General features: G+C 40.2%; 1 protein-coding gene across 2 annotated transcripts in view; it reads left to right on the top strand.

Moving 5' to 3' along the window:
• Positions 1–16,222, top strand: part of poc1bl (POC1 centriolar protein homolog B (Chlamydomonas), like) — a 74,787-nt gene that overhangs the window by 54,173 nt on the left and 4,392 nt on the right. For both annotated transcript variants that reach the window (XM_041184527.1, XM_041184526.1), the window contains 5 exons: positions 843–960; positions 6,707–6,883; positions 8,041–8,172; positions 9,503–9,613; positions 12,971–13,123. In XM_041184527.1, coding sequence (XP_041040461.1) covers positions 843–960; positions 6,707–6,883; positions 8,041–8,172; positions 9,503–9,613; positions 12,971–13,123 — 691 coding nt within the window. The remainder of the gene's footprint in view (positions 1–842; positions 961–6,706; positions 6,884–8,040; positions 8,173–9,502; positions 9,614–12,970; positions 13,124–16,222) is intronic.

Consider the following 16,222-nt stretch of genomic DNA (forward strand, 5'->3'; position numbering starts at 1 on the left):
ACTAATAATGCAAAGTATGCTAGTGGGAATCAATTATTGAAATTTGTTGAGCAAACATAGGTAAGAAATAAGTCTCCTTTTCAGATTTTATTTCAGTATAAGATCTATGGTCTTATTTGTTTTAAGAATGTATATCCTGTTTCTGTACAGTTATTTTTATTGATTCCTATTGGTTTATGGTTCCGTAGACATTATTCACCCTCAGGCATATTGCAGAAGTCACTCGCTGCTGTTAGGTGAGATGAGAATGTTGCCAGGCTTATTTAGCCACGAAGACCATCATGGTTGAGTCAGACAAAAGTAAAATATTGTGAATGCTGGAAATCTGAAATAAAACAGAAAATGCTGGAAGCACTCAGTGGGTCTGTGAAGAGAGAAATGGAGTTAACCTTTCAGGTCAGTGACCTTTCACCAGGACAGTTAACTCTTTCTTTCCACCAATGCTGATCGACCTATGGAGTATTTCCAGCATTTTCTTTTTTTTATTATCGTTGAGGCAGAGTCTGTCGTCACCCGCTATGAATATGCTATGAATACGAAATCATGAGAGCAGGAGTCCTGGCTGAATTATTAATTCTCTCCTCCCCAGTCCTTTGTAACAGAAACAAATTGCAATACCCCAATGCCACACTGGTTAATATCAGCTAATTCTACACAGAACTAAGGACTCTTTTTTGTCTCTTATATCACAGCTACACTAAAGTTATCTGTTGAATTATCAGGGGAACCTGAATTCTATATCTTCTATATTAAATATAATCAATTCATTTGCTCTTTTTTTTCTTGGCTGCTTTTTTAAACAAAATTAAATATACACAATCAAAAAATACATCTCTCATCAGATCACCTACGATGGCAGGAGGGCTGTTTGCTGTCAGTAAGAAGTATTTTGAATACCTGGGCACCTATGACACAGGGATGGAAGTATGGGGGGGAGAGAATCTAGAATTGTCCTTTAGGGTAAGTATTATGTATGCAGTTGTGTTTATATGAGAACATAGTGACCCTTTTGTGTGTGACTCTGCATTATCTGTAGGGTGCATTGACATGGCCATTGCTGTCTCCATATGAGGAGCAACCAATTGGCTTGCTGGGACTAATCTCAGCAACTTTATTTCTGTCCTGATCACTCCATTCACCACTGCCCCTCTGGCATGGCTTCTATCTTAAGCTTGTGTGTAACCTTGCCGCCCATGTAGCTTAGTTTCCCTGTGTCTATTTAAGCATATTTTCACTTACATTCTGGACCTGGGTCCATCACTTATATTTCCCCTCTCTCTCTCTTTCTGTTTACTCCTTCCACTATTTGGCTCCTTTCCTTTCTCTCCCCTCAAGATAATTTACCCTCAAAAAACTCAATTCTTCGGTACTCGTCATCTTTCCTACTTTCATGCCACTGTCCCTGGCTTGACTTCTCTTTAATAATCCTTCAGCTTTCCTCTGCCATCCTCAGAAAGGCCCACTGAGCCAGTTACCACCATCTCCTAATGAGCAGCAACCCTAATTGTCTCATCCTATTCTTTTCCCTGCCCTTCCTGACCACTAAGTCCTGGGGGCTAATCTTGCCACCCTCTTTCTCAGTCATCTCATCTCTCCCAACTGTCTCCATGTGGACTCTGCCAGTAGATCAATTTTTGCTCTGCTCTCCATGTCTCCTGCCAAAATGTAAGTTGACCTGCGAATAAAGCCTTTGCCACCCATGAACTTATTGACATTGTCATGGTACATGTACATTGACATTATGGCCTTGACACAGACATGGCTGGGGGGTGTTGACATCCTCCCCTTCATGAAGTCCACCTGTCTGGATATGCCATCAATTACTTGCTCCTCTCACACTGTCATGGTGATTGTCTAGCTCATTTCTCTAAGGCACATCTTGCCTGTCTCCCTATTCTTCTGGCAGCTTCTCCTTTGAACATATCACCTTGTTTCATCCTTTAGGCCTCTCATTTGAAATCTTGCACTTGTACTATCTATTAAAATATCAATCCAAATTTCTCTTGAGATACCTTCTCTGTTTTCCTCTCTCAGCCATTGCACTGAGCATCTTTTCATCCTTGGTGATTATGATTTCCTTCTCCACTCTTCTTGTTTGCTCTCATTCCAACCTAACTCTGAACCAGCAAGTAAGCCCTCCAACGCACATACATGCCAACCTCCTCAATCTTGCCATCTCACGTGGCCTCTCTATCCCTATGATCACTATCACTGATAAGACAATCTCAGGTTAATTTCCTTTTTATTGCTCCCTACCCATATTCCCCTTCCCTCTTCCAAGCCCGCTTTTTGTGTCTGGCCCTAGAATAAACTCTCCCTCAAGTCACTTACCACTGCACTTCCAAATTTCTGACTACCTAGCCTTTGGCCTTCAGTTCAACATGACACCTTGGCAGCTATTGATTTGCTAAATCTCACATCTTCACCACGTTTAATTCCTTTGTCCCCACTGGAAGTATTACTGGTTCTCACCTAAAGCCTTCTTTCAGTATACTCCTCATTTCTGCTCCCTTAGGTCCAGGTAACATAGACTTTGAATGTTTTTGGAGAACAACTGGTTTAACCATTCATCTCCAGATCTGGCTAGACCATTTAAAAGCATTATCACACTATGCTTTCCATAATTTAAACTACTCACTATTTGAAAATCAACCAGGAATGCAAAGATACCTTCTGCACAACAAATCATAGTAAAGAAGGAGGCCATTTGGCCCATCATGCCTATGCTGGGTGTTTGAAAGAGTTTTCCAATTTGGTTCACAGTCCTGCAAATTTTTCCTTTTCAAGTATATATCCAAATTCCTTTTTCAAAGGTACTGCTAAATCTGCACCACCTTGTCAATTCCTGCTCTACAACAAACCAGATTCTTAAATACCTAACCTAGCCCTCATTCACCCTTGCCTCTGGCAGTAAGTGCAAGGAGCTTATGGTTTTTTTTTACAAAGATGGAGATCATCCATTCAGCTACATCTACTGCTTCCCTCTCTTCCTCTGCTCCTTCAGGACAAACTTCCCCAAATTTCTCAGCCATCCTTTCCCTGAACTTGTGTCTTTCCTTAGATTCCATCCCACCTCTTGCAATGCTTTCTCCAAACTTGTCCATGAGATCTACCCTTTGCTGTCTTTAACCCATTCCACTCAAACTCTCGACTGCTCAACTTCCCTTATTGTGCCCCAGGTTAGTTGATTTTTTTTATGATTCCCTTGTTCTCTTTTCTCAGGTATTTTCTTCTCCTCCTCCAAATCCGCTATTGCCACCCCTCTCAAAATAAACCTACCCTTGACCCTACTGTACCTGCAAATTTTAGCCCTTTTCAAAACTCCCTTCCCTCTCATTGAATATGGTGTCACTTCCCAAACCTGTGCCATCTTTCCTACAATTTCATGTTTGAATCCCTCCAGTCAGGTTTCCAGCCTGGCCACATTACTGAACCAGCCTTTATTGAAGTCACAGATGACATCCTTTGTGACTTTGATCATTAATTTTCCACCCTCCATCCTTCTAAACCTGTCTGCAGCTTTCGATATAATTGGCCACACTTTTCTGCTCCAATGCCTCTCCTCCATCATCTAGGTTGGTGGAACTGCCTCAACTTGGTTCTGTTCTTATCAATCTGATCGTAGGCAGTGAATCACCTGAAATGGATTCTCTTCCCATTCTTGCTCTGTTATCTTTGGTGTTCCCCAGGAATCTATCCTTGGCCTCTTTTTTTTTTCTTTCTCATCTACATGCTGCCCCTTGGCAATATCATCTGAAAACACAACATCAGTTTCTCCATCTCACCATGACCTCCTTGATTTTCCAGCTGTCTCTGACTTGTCACACTGCTTGTCCAACATTCAGTATTGGATGAGCAAAAATTTCCACCAGCCAAATATTGGGAAGATTGAAACCATTGTGTTGGCCTCCATCACAATATTCCCTGTCCACCATTTCCATCCCAGGAAACTGTTCTAAGCTGAACAACACTTTACAACCATCTTGGTGTTGTTTGACCCTGAGTTGAGTTATAGACAACACATCAGCACCATCACCAAGGCTGCCCACTCCCAGCGCCATAATGTTGCTTGACTCTGACATTCCTGCAGCTCAGCTACTGCTGAAACCCTCATCCATGTTTTTGTTACCTCTGGATGTGACTATTTCAATGGTCTCCTTGCTGTTCTCCCATCTTCCACACTACATGATGATGTGTGAATCCAAAACTCTTCTGCCCGCGCTTTACCTTGCTCTAAATCTCATTTACCCATCATCCCTGTGCTTGCTGACCTTCACCCACTCCTTGTCTGACACTACATCAATTTTAAAATCTTCATCCTTGTTTTCAAATTCTTCCACGGTCTACCTCCTCCCTTTCTTTCTGTATAACCTCCTCCAACCCCAAAAGCCTTTGCGATATCTACACGCCTCCAATTCTGGTCTCTTGCATATCTCTGATTTTAATCACTCCACCATTGGTTGTTGTGTTTTCAGCTGGAATTCCAGCTAACTTAGGAATTACCTCCCCATCTCTCTCTTTTCCTAAGATGCTCCTAAAAACCCATTTCTTTGATCAAGCTTTTGGTCATTCTTCTTGATTTCTCCTTCTATGTTAGGTGTCAGAAAATGTCAAAAGTATTTTTATTGGTATTGCTCATCTTATTTAAATGCCTTGGGACATTTTACAATGTTAAATGTTGTATATAAATGTAAATTGTTGATGATCAATCACTGTATTTGCCTTCAGAATCTTATTGTGAATGATTAAATTAACATTGTAGACTGAAAAATGTCTTGCTGGTGATGCCATTTTGCCCTTTACAGAAGCTTCCTTGTGGCAGTGTGCCCATTATCACTAAGTGACACCTTCGTTTCTTCCCCTTCTGGTGTTTTCTCCTCTTTTGAGGACTGCACTTTGTTCCATCCTTCATGCCTCTCCTTTAAAATCCTCGTTCTCTATAGTTCCCCCTGGTCCTAAGTTTCTCACTAAGATATCCTCCATTTTTTCTCTAAACCCCTGAGACCCTGTATCCTTAGTGATTTCAGACTCCATCAATGCTCCTCTTGCCCTCCCTCATCTGAATTCACTGCACTTCCTCCTCACCCCCACCCCTAACCACACCACCAACCCGTTCTTACATATAAACTCTAGTATCCCTATTGATACCATCCTCTCGATTTTTTTCATCTTCTGTGACCTTTCTACTCCTATGGTCTTGATCACAGAGAAGGCCATCTCTGATCTCTTCCCATATTCATCACCGCTCTCATGTCCTATTTCACTTCCAATCTCACTTCCTCCAGGACACTTAACTGCACTTTCAAATTTCCAACTATTTATCCTTTGGTCCTCCATTTGTCACAGGCTACTACCACTAGTTATTTTAAATATATTCTTTCACAGGATGTGGATGTCATTGGCTGGCCAGTTTTTGTTGCTCATCCCTAATTGTTCTCTGGAAAGTTGTGGCAAGCCACTTCTTGAACCACTGTATTCCATGTGGTGAAAGTACTCCTACAGTGCTTAGTTGCATATAAATTTATTACACCTATCACTACTGGTTACCAATACACCATCAGTAAGTTATTGCAGAGAGGAATGGGTGTTACCAGTATTATTATTGGTACAGTTTTAGAGTTACTGCTGGAATCAAAATTCCTCCATGCAAATCATTCCCGACTACAGTTTCCCCTTATCCCCATTCCTTGCTTATGAAGAGTGGTCTTTTGGTTCTTGGAAGTTCTCATAGAACAACCATGAGGAACGATACTTGATCATGGGAGAGTCAACCTTTATAAGGCACATGCAGTAACATTTGCAAATGTCAAGTAATTAGACTTCCAACCAGAGTTGACAGTCATACAGAACCCATCCTCTATCAAACTTTCCCTTTTTGACTTTGCTGTCGTGTGCACCCCTTCATCTTGCAGCAGTGCCTTCATCTGCCAAGGTCTTAAGTTCTGGAATTCTTCCCTATCCATTCATGCCTCGTCTCCACCCAATCCACTGCTCCCCTCCTCTAATTCATGCATACGAACATGGAGCAGGAGTAGGCTATTCAGCCCCTTGAGCCTGCTCCGCCATTTAATAAGATCATGGCTGATCTGATAGTAAGCTGAAATTTGCATCCCGCCTATTGCCAATAACCTATCGCCACCTTGCTCACTAGGAATCTATCCACCTCTGCCTTAAAAATATTCAAAGACTCTGCTTCCACCAACTTTTCAGGAAGAGTTCCAAAGACCCACCCTTTGAGTGAAAAAACTTCGTGTTATCTCAGTTTTAAATGGCTGACCCCTTATTTTTAAACAGTGATCTCTAGTTCTAGATTCTCCCACAAGAGGAAATATCCTCTCCACATCCATCCTGTCAAGACCCCTCAGGATCTTATATGTTTCAATCAAATTGCCTCTTACTCTTCTAAACTCCAGCAGATACAAGCCTAGTCCGTTCAACCTTTCCTCATAAAACAATCCACCCATTCCAGGTTTTAGTCTGGTAAACCTTCTCTGAATGAACCTTTACTGACTGATTATCTGTGACAAGCCTTGGAATGTATTTTTTATTTTAAAGATGCTGTATAATTGTATGTTAATAAAGAGATGTGATGGGCTGATAGGTCTTCTTCTGGGCTGTACAACTGTATGATTCTATTCTATTGATGATGTTGTAGTACCTTTCTAATTGTATTTTTTGTTAATTTGTTTTGAAATTACTTCAAAAGATATGGCAATGCGGAGGCACCTTGGAAATTGATCCCTGTTCACATGTAGGCCACGTTTTTCCAAAGCGTGCTCCTTACGCTCGACCAAATTTCCTCCAAAACACTGTGCGAGCAGCTGAAGTCTGGATGGATGAATACAAAGTACACTTTTATTACCGGAATCCTCCAGCTAAAAAGGTACTGAGCCATGTGGTTTGCATTCAATATCCATAATTTACAGAAGAACCTGCATTATCTGCCACAGTGGAGGGGATTTGTGGAACTTGCAGACTGTTTGATGATAACAAGCTCCACAGACATGGGAATGAAGGCAAGAGCAATACAGATAACAAAAGGTCAATTCATTCACCAAGAAAAATGAAATCCAAATAGCAAAACAGGACTGTGATGCACAACGAGACTTTGTTCCATAAAATTATATGAGATAACCTGAGGTGAATAGTGAACATTCCGTTATATTTAAGCAGCTATAATTATCCCGGTTTTCAAAATAGTAAAATTGAATTGAGTGTCAGTTTTTACATACTGTATATTTACTAGCCTATTAGAGAAGCTTTCTTAAATTATAGAAATCATGGCATTCAAAATAGTCTTCAACAGCATTATAAACATGGTGATTAATGGCTGATGGAAGGAAGTGGCTTTTACTAGTTTAGCCCTTTCATGGCCCAATGAAAACAACATGATGATAAAGACAGATCAGAACTACTTGCACTTTTGCTGACCTGTACTATTGCCCTGTTTAGTAATTTTTGTTCTGAAGTTGGTAGCATTCAACACACCTGCTGTTGAAGTGATAATTAATACATGTCGTATACCACCAGGAATGTGACACCAGAATTAGTCTTTGATCTGTTCTACTTTGACGTGTGGTGGTGCAGAGCAGGATGGCCAGAGAAACCTCGTGCTAAGAGGGCAAATTTGGAAAAATCTTTCAAAATTAACACTAGCCTGCACCTCTAGCCTATGAAAACAGCAAGCAAATGCTGGTACTTATTGTTCTTGACTCTTAATACTGAACTGGCCTAGCGAGTTAAACAATGGTGTACAATTGAAACAGCAGTAACAGGTGGATTGATTGGCAACTACCCAGGTATTGGATCAGGTTAGGATTGAGGTAATATTGATTCAGTCAATCAACCCTGCAAGTTTTCTTCAACAATGTTCCAAGCTGGCAGACATGCCTCTGATTATATTATATCAGCTAACATCCCAGACTCCTTTATCACTATCCTTGGGTACAAATTCTGTATATATGAATAGAGAGTGAAACAGAGCAGGCAATCAGCCTGAGATTTCAAACGGTTCACTGTGAAGGGTTTCTTTTGTTTCAGGAAAAGTATGGTGATATTTCTGGGAGAAAACTGCTCCGGGAACGCTTGGAGTGCAACAATTTCAACTGGTATTTGAAGAATATATACCCAGAATTGCATGTGCCAGAGGATCGTCCTAGTTGGCATGGAGCTGTAAGCAGATGTGTCAATTCTCCCTCTCCCCTCCAAAACCATTTCTGCACTGTTCAAACAGAAATTTAAGTTTGGTGGTCAGTTACCTACTTAACTGCTCTCAGGAGCAGAATTTTTAAAGGGTCCATGGAAAGTCAGGGACATGGGACGAACATTCTGAGATCTAATGCAAGCATGATGGGCTGAATAGCCAATTGTCTTGTAAAAGTAAGATTCAGCCTACTTTTAAAAATATAATTGGGAGAAGAGCATAAAATTTATTTGTCTGTAACTTGTAATCCAGTTTAGATTGGATTAGTTGCCGCAGCACCAAAGGATTCTATGGAGCAAACAGAACATTTGGTCCTGTGCTGTTGTTTTTCTCCATTTGCAACCTAATCTAATCCCTCTTTTCTCTTCATTCTCCATATTCTTTAATATACCTCTTTGTTTCAAAAAAAATCCATAATTTCTCAGGCTGAATCAAACTGTTCACAACCTTAGCATCCTATCTCGGCTCTACATTGAGCTTCCAACCTAAATCCTTACCATCAAAAAGTCCTCCTACTTCCACCACTGTAACATTGCACATCTCTGTCCTTACCTCAGCTCATCCATGATTTCTGGTTGCACTAAGGCTAACAGCTTTTTAATAGGTATATTGCAGTAAGGTTTCTTTTGAGTCTCCAAGAAGTTAGCTCGCAGCCATCATAAATCTGTTGTGCCACTTTGGGCTGTACTGTGCCTAAATATTTAAGTGTAAATTAATATCCATTTATAGCTGGTGTAAATACAGGAATTTGTGTTTTCTGGCCTCATGCATGGGGTTTGGCACTATGTCAATGAGTTAAGTGCAATTTCAGCAGTCAGAACTTGGAAGCAGTGCAAATAATTAAGGAAATTCGCACATAGGGTGCTTCTGCAGTAAAACTGATGCAATTCAGTAGTGCACAACTTTCCTCAGCAGCTATTGCAGTATCATGTACAAGGAGATTCTAGGCCTGTGAGATGAAGCAAATCTCGTTGTCCTGGAATGTTGAAAATAGACTGCGGAAAACAGTGTGTGGGTGTCAGCCTAACGTGGCTGAATACATCTAATTGCATGGATTTTAAATATGATGCGATACTGCAATAATTAGGAGTTAAGTCATAGTAGAACACCAGTGTTGCACCAGCTTTAGTTTTAGAATGTTGAAAGACTATCTGATTTGAACCCTTTTAATACTTACTGTGCTATCTCATTGGAATGCTAACCATTCACTCAACATCTAGTATGTGAGTGGATCTGACCCAGGGTATGTTTGATGTTTATTTTACTAGATGGTTTTTAACACTGGGACACTTCTTCCAGATTCGTAGTGAAGGAATTCACTCAGAATGCCTGGATTACAATGCACCAGAACATAGTCCAGTAGGAGCACATCTGTCTTTGTTTGGATGCCATGGCCAGGGAGGTAATCAGGTGAGTACTCTTATTTTTCATAACCATCCAGTTCTTGGGATTTCTTTTCTCATTGTAATTAATTAGAGCAAGCAATGTTTGTACATTTTAACTATTTAGCTTTGTGGCCTTTCAAAATAACATTGATGTACAGTGTGGGAGAACATGGCCATTTACTATCCAAAAAATAAATGCAGCAGCTTTTATTTGAGATAATATTGGCAGAAATAGGGGACCTGACAAAACTCAATAACATTCACTGTGTTGTGTGAGGATTGAGGGAGTGTTGATCAACTGATGTGCTGTAATAATTTTTAAAAAGCCATTATCAAAGACAGCCACTTTGCATCATGAACAGATATCAATTACTTTTGCTGAGATTCCTCTGTAGTTAAGGTTGTCTGCATAGCCTATAGGGAAAGCATTCCATTGAGTGCATGGATCAACTTCACTCATACTGAGTAGAGTTTTGAACAGAGTATCAATGTTCAGTCATGGAAGTACTGCAAGTACTCACTTTATGCTTTTCTACAATTTTGGAGCAGGAAGATCGAATACATAAACCCACATTTCAACCAGAAGTATAGGGGAGATTTATAAATGAATTAGACTGGAATTTGGACTAATTAATTTCACCATAGCCGGATCGATTCTTCCTCCAACCCTAAAGGCAAAATGCAACATTTACTTTGATAACCTTTAGCGATTGTACTTTGCTATATATGTGGTGTGTTTTATCATACACTGAGCTGAAATAGTATCGGAGAGTCACTCTTGGTTTTACAATGGCTGAGATTTCAGCAGGCAACATTTCTGCTGGTAAGAGCTCATGCAATGTCTACTGGTTGACAGCTTCCCTGGGGAGCCACCTACAAAGTTAATAACCTTCCCGTAATTAAAGTATCATTGCACCCATTACAAACATAGGAATTGGATTGATTTTGCAGTTGGATCCATGGGGGAGACATTGGCTGGCAGCTGCTCCATCAATTGTGTAGAATGATTGAGTCTTACCAGCAGGAATCTTGCCTGCTATAATCAGAGTTGTCACCTGTGAAATCAACAAGATTGGTTCCCTCAAAGGTTTTGGCTCTGACAATAAGAGCTGGGCTTTGGAAATAAAAGTTTGGAAACGCACAGTAGGCCCATCAGCATGTGCTAAGCTGAAGATACGTGTTTTGGCTGTGAATGCATTGTCAGAACTCCAACAGTTACATATTTCTGTAGTGTTCCTTATCTATAGGAAGAAGTTTTAAAATATCTTTTCTACATTGAGGAGAATTTGGAAATTCTGGACAGGATGGGAAAGGGAACATAGTTACGTTGGGGTTTAAGGCATGAGTGAACAGGAACAGTTGAGGATCTTTCCAATGTTTGAAGAAGATTCTTGACCACAGGCTTAGTGGTCTTTTCCCATCCTTTAGTCTCGCTGTACAACTTCAGAACACCATGACCTCATCTATTCCCCATCAGCCATGCAATCTACTCGGGGAGGCAAATAAAAGGGAAAAATTTTACCAATTTAGAGAAAAAGAATCTTCAGATTACTGTGACATTTCCTTCAATATCTACCTACTGGGTGTAATGTTGGCCACATTCAGGAACTTGTCAAGCTCCCTTTTGAATTCTTGCAGAAGGTCCACCCGGACTGTATGTGTTGGTCAACGATGCTATGGGGTGGGGGCCGGGCCAGTGGGGCAAGTACCTCCTGATACCAAAACTACTACTTTGCTTTCATAATTAACACACATGTTCCTGCACCTATCTATCTCAGAGATTCATGTAGCTTGGCAGAATTTTTTATTATGCAGCAACCTTGAATGCACAACTCTGCATTGGTGTTTATCTTACTCGTGTGTGCAATGCTAGATTTGTATAATAAATTACATCTTCCAGAAGCAGGCACACTTCCCCATTGCAACTAGATGAGCCTGTAATCCATTTTCCTCATCTAAGATTCCAATGCTGTTTGTCCCATCTTTAAAGTCGGCAACAAATTCCACCCCTGCAACACTTTGTGGCTCACTGATAAAGATAGTGCATTGCATCATTTCTAATACCAACCTATGAGATTCTAATAGTAGCTGTCCCTGTGCAGAACCACGACCTTTGGTAACTATCTTCTGTCTATGAGAATGCAACTAATTCCTTATCCAACCCAATATCTGTATCCACCTGCTAATCCACAATGATAAGGAAGAGGGAATTATGAACTTTTTTCCCCAGATTTTCAGCATTTGTAGTATTGTGCTTTTTATTGATGGGAAACTAGGAACAGAGTTCCAGAGGACAGAAATGCAACATCAGTTTTGGTAAAATGGCTGCACTAAAATATATTAACCTCACTTTTCAGATTTGTTGGATAGGTTGGTCATGTTTTTAAACCACTTTCTGCTCAAATTTTACCTTTGTCATTAAAAGGTAAAGAAGAAAAATGTATTCAATGCTTTCATGATTAGCTGAAGAATAACTATCAATATATATGTTCAGATAATGTACAGTAGCACTGATATCCTCTGAATATTTTTTCACTTTAATAGACCGTGTCTGTCTGCAGAAGTATTTTTGTTGCAGACCTTTTGTATATGATGGGCTGAAGGAGTATATTGATAATGTTTCTGCAAGTGCACCATTACAGCTCCTGCAAACTTCCTTATATTAATGTAAATAGTTTTAAAATACCATGACAATTGTACTTAACTAAGTGCTTGGCTTACATGTGAAATTGATATGTTTTTATTATTGGCCTGTTTAATGGCATTAAAATGTGACTTGAGAACATTAAATCAAACACATAGCTAAGCTATGAGTACCATCTTTAATGAAAGACTGGGTGGCATAGTTTCCGTTTTGTTCATTGAATTTTGTACAAGGGGTTCACTCAAAAATAGCTTTATTATAGTTAAGTTACAAACTGTAGTACTTTTCACTGTAGTACTTTTCTGTGGGCAAAAGTGATGTGAAACTGAGTTAGCTAAATCACAGGTGAATCAGTTATACAGAACTATTTTTTAATATGTATGAGAGGTGAAAGGCACACATGTCACTAGTTCAGCCTGATTGTCTGGTCCTCAAATTGCACCCCCAATATGGTTAAATTCCAATAGAAGCATTTGTTGTTGGGGATTAACAGAACATTGAGAAATGGCAGTGAATATTTTACATTGTAATGATTATTGTTAACTGCAGAAGGATGCATATCATTAACTGTTGAAAGCCTTGGTAGAAATTTACATTGTCAGTGTTGTTATGTTTTCTATGGTTCTACTTGTTAATGTAAATTATGAAGATTTTTGCTTTGTCCTTCCAATAAAGCAATTGATTTTATTACTTTCAGAATATATTACTTCATGCACAACTTTTCTTTTTAAAAAACAGTATTTTGAATATACCTCCAAAGGAGAAATTCGATTTAATTCTGTGACTGAACTGTGTGCAGAAGTGACTGATGAAAAAAATTATATTGGAATGACGTATTGCCCATTAGATGACGCTCCTGTTCCAGAGTCTATTACGTGGGAATTTAAACATGTAAGTAATAAAAGAAAATAGATCAGAAGGAAAACCAGAATTTAAATCTGATTCCTGCAATTCAGCTGGTTTATACCCCTGCACCTTGCTACACCACCCTTGCCATTTGTATTTGCATTTCTTTAAGGTCCCTGTGGCCAGTTTGGTAAACAGGATCGCAGACATGTGCATATATGTGTAAAACAGTACCTTTGTTTTCTGAATTGTCTTTTTTTTGTTAATGGTATGTGAGCATTGCTGGCAAGGCCAGCATTTGTTGTTCAACCCTAATTGCCCTTGAGAAGGCAGGGGAGCTGCTTTCTTGAACTGCTGCAGTCCATCTGGTGTAAGTACATCCACAATGCTGTTATGAAGGGAGAGCAAAGATTTTGATCTCGAGACAGTGAAGGAATATAGACAGGACGGTGTGGGGGAAACGTGCAATTGCTGCACTTGTCCTTCCAGGTGATAGAGGTCACAGGTCTGAATATACCATTGAACGAGGCTTGACTAGTTGCTGAAGTGCATCTTGTAGATGGTGCACACTGCTGCCACTTGGTGCTGGTGGTGGAGGGAGTGAATGTTTAAGGTGGTGAATGGGGTGCTGGTTGACTAGGCTGCTTTATCCTGGATGGTATTGAGCTTCTTGTGTGTTGTTGGAGCTGCACTCATCCAGGCAAGTGGAGAAATATTCCATCACATTCCTGACTTTTGCTTTGTAGATGGTGGACAGGCTTTGGGGAGTCAGGAGGTTAGTTAATTGCTACAGAATTCCCAGCATCTGACCTGTTCTTGTAAACTACAATATTTATACAGCAGGTCCAGTTAAAATTATGGTCAATGGTTACTCCTAGGATGTTGATAGTGGGGAATTTGGCGATGTTAATGCCATTGAACATTAATGGGAGACGATTCGATTCTCTTGTTGGAGGTGGTCATTGCCCAGCACTCGTGTGATATGAATGTTATTTACCACTTATCAACCTCCGTGTTGCCTGGATCTTGTTCCATGCGGGCAGACTGCATCAGTAACTCAGAAGTTGCAAACTGCACTGAACTCCATTTCTGACCTTGATGGAAGGAAGGTCATTGAAGCAGCTGAAGATGGTTGGGCTTAGGACACTACACTGAGCAACTCCTGCAGCTATGTCCTGGCTAGAGATGAATGGCCTCAAATAATCACAACTATCTTCCTTTTGTGCGAGATATGACTCCAACCAGCAGAGAGTTTTCCCCCTGATTCCCATTGACTTCAATATTGGCAGGGCCACTTGATGCCACAATTGGTCAAATGCTGCCTTGTTGTTAAGGGCAGTCTCTCACTCATCTCTTGAACTCAGTTCCTTTGTCCATGTTTGGACCAAGGCTGTAACGAGATTTGGTGTCGAGTGATCCTGGCGGAATGCAAACGGAGCATCGCTGGGTAGGTTATTGCTGTATAAGTGCCACTTGATACAACTGTCAGTGACACCTTCCATCACTCTGCTGATAATTGGGAGTAGACTGTTGGACCAGTAATTAGCCAGACTGAATTTGTCCTACCTTCTGTGGACAAGATGTATCTGGGCAGTTTCCCATAATATCTGATAGGTGCCTGTGTTGCAGCTGTAGTGGAAAGGCTTTGCTGGAGGTGTAGCTAGTTCTGGAGAACAAGTCTTCAGAACTACAGCTGGGATTTGTCGGGGCCTATAGCATTGCGTTATCCAGTGTCTTCATACATTTCATGATATCATGTGAAGTGAAATGTAAAATACTCCAGATGCTGGAAATCTGAAATTAAAAACAGAAAATGCTGGAAAAACTCAGGTCTGGCAGCAATGTGGAGAGAGAAACAGAGTTAATGTTTCAAGTTTGTATGACTTCTTCAGAGCTGAAGAGAAGTAGAAATGTAATGGATTTTATACTGTGGAAGAGGTAGAGCAAAATAGAAGATCAGGGATAGGTGGATAGGTTTTGTTTTCTTTTGTTCCCCAAATCCCTCCCCCACAGTGCCAGCCTGTAACTGATTCTTATCTTTTGCTTTCAGAGAACACTGACCCTTGTTCTGTTATCACATTTCATTATCTGACTTTTAGGCCACTGTAAGCACCTTCCTTAGTCTCTAACATGATCATTAACACTTCCCTTGTCTTGTGTTCATGACATCCTAGTCAAATCTCTTGTGAGCTGCCCCTCCCCCCCGCCATCCCTCACCTTCTATTTTGCTTCACCTGTTTACCACAGTATAAAATCCATAATGTTTGTATCTCTCTCCAGCTCTGAAGAAGTCATACTGACTCAAAATGTTAACTCCCTCTCCACAGATGCTGCCAGACCTGCTGAGTTTTTCCAGCATTTTCTGTTTTCACTTCTGACTGAACATAGTTCTACCTGACAAGGAGACAAATCCTTATGAAAAAGATTTTTGTTTCAATTACTTTGTGAATTTTATAATAAAGTTGTATCCAGCAGTTCTTGGAACTGTGCAATGTATCTGGTAATTGGGCTAAGCCAACTTCATGCATGAACACACTTGTGGCATACGCTGCTTTGCCTTACAATGCAATGCACTGAACCAGCTCAGTATGCTTACTGAGCCAGAAGGAATGGCCCATCTGATGCCAGATTATAAGACAATGAAAATCTTGGGTCTACATGACATTCAGCCCTCTAAGGTTTGAAAATGAAGATGATGGGAGAAATGCACACCCCAGTTAATGGCACTCCATCAAAGCAAAAAGGGTATTCATGAAAGTTGGAGGTTGGGTAAAAATGTGTTGCTAAGTTTAGAAAAAGATCTTCGAATGACAGCCATATATAGGACCAACATTATGTATGTTTTCAAAATTCTTGTACAAAAGAATCAGCCTGATGATTATAAATAAAACTAAGCATTCTGTCAGTACAGTGAAACACTTTTTTTGAGATGTGAACCACAGCAATATCTTAAATTTATACTAGTATGCCAGCACTGTAGAAGGCAAACTCGCATTTTAATTTTAAAAAACTCTTTCAGATGACGATGTCTGGTATGCAGACCTACTTACTAACATTTTAATTTTTAAAAAAATATTTAATTCGTTCTCTAGAGTAATTTTTTGAGCAGGGGGAGGTGATGGCGTAGTCGTATTGTTGCTGGAC

Source organism: Carcharodon carcharias, chromosome 3, assembly GCF_017639515.1.
Source record: "Carcharodon carcharias isolate sCarCar2 chromosome 3, sCarCar2.pri, whole genome shotgun sequence".
In the NCBI taxonomy this organism is placed as follows: Eukaryota; Metazoa; Chordata; class Chondrichthyes; order Lamniformes; family Lamnidae; genus Carcharodon; species Carcharodon carcharias.